We start from the raw sequence: 9,578 nt of genomic DNA, 5'->3' as shown, positions 1-9,578 counted from the left end.
GACCACGCCCCTTTACTGACCATGCCCCCTACTGACCACCTGATCTACTGACCACGCCCCCTACTGACCACCTGACCCCGCCCCCCCTGCCTAGCTCAGCCAATCACAGCATAACTACATTTTTTTTACTCGTTTAACATGTCTGTGTTGCTTCTGTAGATGATACCCCTGTGTGTGTGTGTGTGTGTGTGTGTGTGTGTGTGTGTGTCACTACTGTAACTTATGCTCTTTCAATATCAAAAGATGTCTACACACACACACACACACACATACACATACCTACCTACCTACACACACACATACACACACACACACACACACACACATACACATACCTACCTACCTACACACATACACATACATACCTACCTACACACATACACACACACATACCTACCTACCTACCTACACACATACACACACGCATACACACACACACACACACACACACACACACACATACACACACACACACACATACCTACATACACACACACTCACACACATGTGACAGACAGACAGACAGTTGTAGTGTTGTCTTTGTTGATTGGCTGTAAAACTTACAAAACTTCAACATTCCTTCATGCTGATTGGACACCAACCTGTACCTGATACAAGACAAACCATGCGCTTCTATAAACATTGTTTATTAATGTTCTATAAACATTGTTTATTAATGTTCTATAAACATTGTTTATTCATGTTCTATAAACATTGTTTATTCATGTTCTATAAACATTGTTTATTGTCCCCCCTCTCTCTCCCTTGCACTATTGACACATATCATAAACTATGCAAGTATTAATGTTTCTAAATAACCAAATATATTTTACACAAATAATTTTAATTGATTATATCACAAAAAAGATCAGAAGCCAACTGCTATATGCATATTATTATTATTATTATTATTATTATTATTATTATTTTTATTATTATTATTAACAAAAAAAACTTTTAGACTGCGTTTGTTTTTTCCCCCTTTTAGTATTTTGCGAACATTTCATCACTTGTGTGTCTGAGACGTAGATGTAGAATCCCAGACAGAACGAGAGGCCCTTCTGAACGGCATCATCCTCCTCTCCTCTCCTCCTCCTCACCCACACCCTCCTCCTCCTCTCCTCTCCTCTCTAGAGGCCCTTCTCAACGGCATCATCCTTCTGACGTTTGATTTCTAGATGTATTTGAAATTAATACGAACCTGTTTAAGTTAGAGAGAGTATGATAGCTGGCACGTTACTGCTGCCCTGAGCTGATGGTCCACCAGAGTTAAGCTCAACCAGAGAGCTGAGGTCAGACCAGACCAGAGAGGTCAGACCAGAACCCAGAGACCAGGTGATGGTAGTGGTTAAACCCAGAGACCAGGTGATGGTAGTGGTTAAACCCAGAGACCAGGTGATGGTAGTGGTTAAACCCAGAGACCAGGTGATGGTAGTGGTTAAACCCAGAGACCAGGTGATGGTAGTGGTTAAACCCAGAGACCAGGTGATGGTAGTGGTTAAACCCAGAGACCAGGTGATGGTAGTGGTTAAACCCAGAGACCAGGTGATGGTAGTGGTAACGATAGACTCATCCATATCTTTTGTTTGTGAATCTTTGTTTGGTCTTTTGAATTGTAATAATAATAATAATAAAAAAAAACGTTTTGGAGAACTGTCTCTGCTTTCTTCTTGATGGTAGTAGGAACTTTCTTTTGTGTGTAAAAAAAACTGCGTTCGTAAATACGCTCTGGAAATCTGATCCTCTTGTCCAGTCAAATTACTTAGTCCCTTTATGACGTTGAACGCAGTGTGCACTCCGGCGCTCTCAGAGCGAATTTACGAACACAGCCTTGGTGAGCTGGTAACACAAAGTATGGCAGGGAAAAAAAGCAAAATGGACATAAGGACCTTTTTTGGTATAAAGGCAAGACAAAAAGTACAGGACACACAGGTTAAACACCAACACACAGGGGTGGTCTGGTTAGTCTGTTAAAGTTTAGATTTATTTATTCATATTCAACTGACCGTTGATATAAATGTGATTCAGATGAACATGTTTATCTGCTGCTATTGAATCATTGTTGTTTTCTTTAAATCAAGAAGTCCATCTGTATTGGGACACAAACATCAGTTATACAAACAGACAGAATCAAAAAGTGAAGACAAATAATTTCCACCTGTCTGTTATGGTGATGATAAGGTCAGACGTTACACCCCATATCTCCTAGACCACATATGGGGTCGTAACAGGTTATGATGAGGTCAGACAGTTGTACATCATAATCAAAGGGTTTATTCATCTTTTACATTGCTGACTGGCTTTAAGGACATTAAGTGTTATTGATGTTTGATTGTCTCAGAGGAACACTAAGGTCTAAGTACTGTAAGTTAGTTCATCATTGATTCAGACAGAGGGAGTGACCATGGATACAGACACCTTCGCTGGTAACACCCTCAGAGGAGGAAGGTTAGAATAATTGCAGATTAATGGAAAGACTTTCTCAGTGAAGGTGTGTGTGAGTGTGCGTAGGTGTGTGTTAGTGTCAGGGTCAGAGAATGACAGCTCTCCTCTGTCCCAGTCCAGCTGCACTCTGACCCTCTGGGGGTTCTGGCTCACTGTGAGGGGAGTGAATGGAACACCTGGACCACATGGAACAACTGTATAAAACTTCCCATCAAAAAACTCAAGCCACCAGAATCTATCCAAAAAGCCTGAGTCTCCCTTCCTGTCTGCAGACTCTGCCACCACACCCAGGGTATAGCGTGTATTCCCCCCCACCTCAATGTCCCAGCTGTGTGACCCTGAGTCAAAGCCCTCAGAGCCCAGGACCCTAGCATAGGAGTCAAACCTCTCTGGGTTGTCAGGAAGCTGCTGTTCCTCTACTCTGAATGTCACACTGGTCAGATCCTCAGACAGGATGAGACGTGGGTTGGCAGTGTTGGGGTCCAGAATCACAGGAGTGTATTCCACTATTCCCTGCATCTTCTCCCAGACTCTGAACTGCAGGTTGCCCAGGTGCTTTGCCACGTCTATCAGCGCTCCTGAAACCTTCTCTGGATCCGGCAGTGTGCTCTGGGCTCTGTCCATGGAGGCCTTGAAGTTCAGCAGGAATGTGATGTCATCAGCTTTTAGCTCCTCCTCCATGGCTGTGATTGTGTCTGAAAGTGATGATATCTCTCCTCTCAGCCCCTCAATCTTCCCCTTCATCACCTGACTCTTCTGCTCCTCTTCCTCCCTCAGTGCAGCGATCCTGACTCTCTCTTCATCTCGTAGAAACTGGTGAAGCTTCTCAAACTCCTCCTTCATCTGCCTCTCTGTGCGCTGGGCCTGGCTCTCAAGATGTTTAGCTGTTTCATCACAAGTCAGTTTAACCTTTTGAAAGGTCTTCAGCTTCTTCTTTAAGGGTTTCAGTGCAGTCTGGAGTTCACTCTTATGGTCCAGTACAGCTTCATCTACTGGGCAACAGTCATGTTTTTTATGCTGTTTTGAAGTCTGACAAATCACACAGATGGGCTGTTTATCCTCCAGACAGAAGAGCTTGAGTTTCTCACTGTGCAGACTGCAGAGCACCTCAGACCCGGCTGCAGCTCTCTGACTTCTCTCCTGTAAGAAGTCCTCACACAGGTTCTTTAACACCAGGTTACAAGGAGGATCCTTGGATGATCTTTTCCTGCACATTGGACATTCCTGAGTCTCTTTCTGTTTCCAGAATTCCTGCAGACAGGTTTTACAGAAGCTGTGGCTACAACGGAGGAGGACAGGATCCTTGAAGACGTCACAGCACACAGGACAGGAGAGATTCTCCTCAGAGAGAGAGGGTTTAGACGCCATTCTCTCACCACCTCCGTCTCCCCTGTAATGGCTTCTGAGGTGAAAGTTCACTTCTGAAAACTCACTGCGTTGAATTCAGCAGGAAGTAAAATCCAGATTGAGACGGTGTTGCTTCTTCCTCGGTGGTTGTTTTGAATGTTGGTGGTAAATGAGTGTAAAGTCCTTCAGAGAGTCATACATATGTGATGTTGTGGGTCATGCTAGTGAACGGCAGCACAAGAGAGCTGAATGTTAGCCTTCTGTGTGGTTCACTTCTGCTCTCCACTGAGGGTGGAGCTTCAGATAAGGTATGAGTCTCACTGTTCAAGGGTCACAAGCAGAATTATACTGTGTGTGCGTGCGTGTGCAGCAGTATAGCACAAGAAAACACACAGTAATATAAAATCCAGTACAAAGGTCATGTCCTAACAACAACACATTTACCACCTAACCCTGTCACACACACTCACACACACACACACACACACACACACACTCTTAAGCGGGGTACACACTTAAGGATTTTCTGGCCGATTTTGGCCCGATTTTCGGATGGCTGAAAACGACAGAAAACGCCCGATTATCAGATGGCTCTTAACATTTTCCTATAACAGAATCCTGGAGTGTGAGGTGTGTTAAGAGTCAATCAATTGTCAATTGTCAATTGTCTCTCCCGACAACCTGCTCGGAAAATGGGCGTGGCCGGCAATCGTAAATGTCAAATGTGTTCAATACTTACGACCAGAAATCATAGGGTTGCCAGATTTTTGGGTGGAATTAGCGGTTTTAGACTGTGGTTAGGGTGGAAAATGTCATTTCCATCTGGCAACCCTGCTCGCGAGTCAAACTATAACGTAGCCAATCAAGAAGCGAGCTGACTTCTTCTTTTCGTTATTCAGCACTTTATTTGCCCTGTCGCACATGGTTGTCTCGTACAGGTCAGTCAGGGTACTACGTTAGATAATAATAATAATAATAATAATAATAATAATAATAATTACTTTATTTGTATAGCGCTTTTCCTGCAAACGTTGCGGCTCAAAGTGCTTTAATCATTATATAATCTTAATTTAATTATTTTGTAATTTAAAGGTAATATTAAAAGGATGGGTTCACGCGAGATTTCTGGCTTGGGGAACGAGACTCTCAAGAGAGTCTGGAGTCTGTCGTAACGATCTTTATGTCTGTGGGGTGCTGAAATGGGGAAATCACCGCACACCACACACAATACGATCAAGGCTGTTCAATCCAAGATTTTTATCTTCATGTGTGGGGTCTGTCTCAGATAAGATTTCGGTTAAGATTTTGAAAATCCTTATGTGTGTACCCCACTTTACACACACACACACACACTCACCACCACAACGTCTATATAATATAATATAATACTGTATAATATAATATAATATAATTAAGCAATATCACACGAGAGGGAGTGTGTTATACTGAATATCAGCACGGCTGTGATCAATATTGAGACAATCACAGCCGTGCTGATATTCAGTATAACAGCACGACCTCGAGTGTGATATTGCTTTTATACAACAGTTCTACAGCGCCATTTATTAGTTAACGGTAATAAGCGACAACAGATTATGATTTGTTTGTTTATTTAATCATAAAAAGAAACAAAAAATAGTTCCGCAACTGAACTTCAAATGGACTGTTGCCTAGTAACCTGAACACAAACATGTCGTCTAATTAACGGTCATTTAGTAGAACATCTGTGCGGCGGAGTGATACATATAGTTAAAAGTCCCAGTGCTGTTATACTGTATATCAGCACTCATGGAATGCCTCTTGTACAATCAAATTACTTGGTCGGAACTAACTGTTGTATAATATAATATAATATAATATAATATAATGTAATATAATATAATGTAATATAATATAATATAATATAATATAATATAATATAATGTAATGTAATGTAATGTAATATCATGTCATGTCATATAACCTCTCATGTATATACTACTCTCATTAACCACCACAACGTGTTCTATAATGTCCAATGGAAGTGAACCCCCACGAGGCTAGAGGCTTGTTCCACCTAGCAACAGTAGCCTAGGAGGGCGGGACTATGGGCGGGTCAATTGACGCAAGCATCGATACATTTTGTTGTCGACGCCGTGACGTGCCTGCTGCGTCGAGCGTAACGTCAACTCAAGCTTCCGATCTGGCAACTCTGGAGGAGGAGAGGAGGAGGCGGAGCTTCCGATCTGGCAACTCTGGAGGAGGGGAGGAGGAGGCGGAACTGTCCTGAACACAGCAGCTCAGATGTCAGACAGACAGACAGACAGATAGACAGACAGACAGACAGACAGATAGATAGATAGATATATGTGTTGAAACGGTGATAGAACATTTGATTAGGAACAGTATAGTAATACTATAGTATAGTATTATAATAAAATATATATTATTATATTATGTACACTACCGTTCAAAAGTTTGGGGTCACTTAGAAATGTCCTTATTTTTGAAAGAAAAGCACCGTTTTTTTCAATGAAGATAACATTAAATTAATCAGCAATACACTCTATATCTATATACTGTTCTATGTTATATGATATATCTATATCTATACTGTTCTATGCGGAATCAACCCAGACCAGAGGACATCTACATACTATATACCTGGGACAGAGTCCCGCTGGACATGTCGGCGAAGATAGACAGTAAACACGGTGAGTTACTAACCTACTACGGTGCTGTTAGTTACTGTTAGTTATTGTTAGTTACTGTTAGTTACTGTTAGTTACTGTTAATTACTGTTAGTTACTGTTAGTTACTGTTAGTTACTGTTAGTTACTACTGTTAGTTACTGTTAGTTATTGTTAGTTACTGTTAGTTACTGTTAGTTACTGTTAATTACTACTGTTAGTTATTACTGTTAGTTATTGCTGTTAGTTACTGTTAGTTACTGTTAGTTACTGTTAATTACTGTTAGTTACTGTTAGTTACTGTTAGTTACTGTTAATTACTGTTAGTTACTGTTAGTTACTGTTAGTTACTGTTAATTATTACTGTTAGTTACTGTTAGTTACTGTTAGTTACTGTTAGTTACTACTGTTAGTTACTGTTAGTTACTGTTAGTTACTACTGTTAGTTACTGTTAGTTATTACTGTTAGTTACTGTTAGTTACTGTTAGTTACTGTTAGTTATTACTGTTAGTTATTGTTAGTTATTACTGTTAGTTACTGTTAGTTACTGTTAGTTACTGTTAGTTGTTACTGTTAGTTACTGTTAGTTACTGTTAGTTATTACTGTTAGTTACTACTGTTAGTTACTGTTAGTTACTGTTAGTTACTGTTAGTTATTACTGTTAGTTATTACTGTTAGTTACTGTTAGTTACTGTTAGTTACTGTTAGTTACTGTTAGTTACTGTTAGTTACTGTTAGTTACTGTTAGTTACTGTTAGTTATTACTGTTAGTTACTGTTAGTTACTGTTAGTTACTGTTAGTTATTACTGTTAGTTACTGTTAGTTACTGTTAGTTACTGTTAGTTATTACTGTTAGTTACTACTGTTAGTTACTGTTAGTTACTGTTAGTTACTGTTAGTTATTACTGTTAGTTATTACTGTTAGTTACTGTTAGTTACTGTTAGTTATTACTGTTAGTTATTGTTAGTTACTGTTAGTTACTGTTAGTTACTGTTAGTTACTGTTAGTTATTACTGTTAGTTACTGTTAGTTACTGTTAGTTACTGTTAGTTACTGTTAGTTACTGTTAGTTATTACTGTTAGTTACTGTTAGTTATTACTGTTAGTTACTGTTAGTTACTGTTAGTTACTGTTAGTTACTACTGTTAGTTACTGTTAGTTATTACTGTTAGTTACTGTTAGTTACTGTTAGTTACTGTTAGTTACTGTTAGTTATTACTGTTAGTTACTGTTAGTTACTGTTAGTTATTGTTAGTTACTGTTAGTTATTACTGTTAGTTACTGTTAGTTACTGTTAGTTACTGTTAGTTATTACTGTTAGTTACTGTTAGTTACTGTTAGTTACTGTTAGTTACTACTGTTAGTTACTGTTAGCTACTGTTAGTTACTGTTAGTTACTGTTAGTTATTACTGTTAGTTACTGTTAGTTACTGTTAGTTACTGTTAGTTACTGTTAATTATTACTGTTAGTTACTGTTAGTTACTGTTAGTTACTGTTAGTTACTACTGTTAGTTACTGTTAGTTACTGTTAGTTATTACTGTTAGTTACTGTTAGTTACTGTTAGTTACTGTTAGTTACTGTTAATTATTACTGTTAGTTACTGTTAGTTACTGTTAGTTACTGTTAGTTACTACTGTTAATTACTACTGTTAGTTACTACTGTTAGTTACTGTTAGTTACTGTTAGTTACTGTTAGTTATTACTGTTAATTACTGTTAGTTATTACTGTTAGTTACTGTTAGTTACTGTTAGTTACTGTTAAATATTACTGTTAGTTACTGTTAGTTACTGTTAGTTACTGTTAGTTACTGTTAGTTACTACTGTTAGTTACTACTGTTAATTACTACTGTTAGTTACTACTGTTAGTTACTGTTAGTTACTGTTAGTTATTGTTAGTTACTGTTAGTTACTGTTAGTTACTGTTAGTTACTGTTAGTTATTACTGTTAGTTACTGTTAGTTACTGTTAGTTACTACTGTTAGTTACTGTTAGTTACTGTTAGTTACAGTTAGTTACTGTTAGTTACTACTGTTAGTTACTGTTAGTTACTGTTAGTTACTGTTAGTTACTGTTAGTTACTGTTAGTTATTACTGTTAGTTACTGTTAGTTGAATGAATGAATGGACTTTATTGTCATTGCTACAGTACAGGTACCAAACAACGAAATTTAGGAGGGGTGGCTCCCCTGGTGTTAGGAAAGGGAAGAAAAAACACTTTTAAAAAAAAATCACAAGAAGGGAAGGAGCTGGTTTACATAAATAAAGGCTATGTACACAATCCACTGTACTATACTGCACAGATAGACGACTAGGGTTGTCATATTGCACAATAGTATTTTTTCACGTTATTTAAAGTGTCACAGTTTGCAGGCTTGAAATGTACATGTTTGTGCCTCAGCACTACACCTGATTTTTTCAGTCCAGCAGCTGCTGTTAGTTCGTCCGGGTGCTGGGTTAAGTTAGGAGCAGCAGCCCTGCTAGCCTAGCCACATTAGCTACCACACTGTCAGTGTTTCTGCCGCTGTTCGTCATACAACAACATAGAAATATAACAACAACATCAGCTGTGGGAGCTAGCTACCTGTGTTGTAATAATGTTAGCTAGCTTGCTGCTAGGTCTCTGTCAGCCAGTAACCCTAAGGCAGGCAGTGTGTGTGTGTGTGTGTGTGTGTGTGTGTGTGTGTGTGTGTGTGTGTGTGTGTGTGTGTGTGTGAGGGTGTGTGTGTGTGTGTGTGTGAGGGTGTGAGGGTGTGTGTGTGATGTCTGGGCGTTCCCACACCAGTGTTAGCTCCTAGATAAGATCTGCAAACTTAACCCTAACACACAGTAACCATGGTAACCTTAACCCTAACCAAGTTGAGATGTGATGGTGTGTACTAGTCTAGTCTAGTCAGTAGGGATGGTAACCGTGGTGATGGTGTGGTCAGTAGTCTTGGCATTGGGGTTAGGGTTGGTAACCATGGTAACCCTGTTGTTGAGGAGCCGCCTGTAGTTGAGATCAACATGGTAACACCCTAAATCTAAAGTGTCCCGTGTGTGAAGCGTCATTCCACAACCACGCTGTCATCTGGTCCCTGCCCGGCTGTGTGTGCGTGTGTGTGTGTGTGTGTG

The 9,578-nt window shown here is 39.4% G+C and overlaps 2 protein-coding genes across 2 annotated transcripts in view; one reads left to right on the top strand and one right to left on the bottom strand.

Annotated features, from left to right (window-relative positions):
* Positions 1–2,385: 2,385 nt before the first annotated feature.
* On the bottom strand, positions 2,386–3,813 carry LOC308158733 (E3 ubiquitin-protein ligase TRIM35-like; the record flags this gene model as incomplete). Its single annotated transcript, XM_080532426.1, has 1 exon — positions 2,386–3,813. The coding sequence occupies one exon, from the start codon at positions 3,811–3,813 to the stop codon at positions 2,386–2,388; it is 1,428 nt and encodes a 475-aa protein (XP_080388552.1).
* A 5,553-nt stretch (positions 3,814–9,366) lies between these two features.
* Positions 9,367–9,578, top strand: part of rapgef1a (Rap guanine nucleotide exchange factor (GEF) 1a) — a gene marked incomplete at its 5' end in the record, with an annotated part of 32,366 nt that continues 32,154 nt past the window's right edge. The window contains one exon of the mRNA XM_080532867.1: positions 9,367–9,389. Within this exon, the coding sequence (XP_080388993.1) occupies positions 9,367–9,389 (23 nt within the window). The remainder of the gene's footprint in view (positions 9,390–9,578) is intronic.

Source organism: Nansenia antarctica (assembly GCF_963989245.1).
Source record: "Nansenia antarctica genome assembly, chromosome: 5".
In the NCBI taxonomy this organism is placed as follows: domain Eukaryota; kingdom Metazoa; phylum Chordata; class Actinopteri; order Argentiniformes; family Microstomatidae; genus Nansenia; species Nansenia antarctica.
Note: the sequence above shows the minus strand (reverse complement) of the source record. Positions and strands in the feature narration are given on the sequence as shown.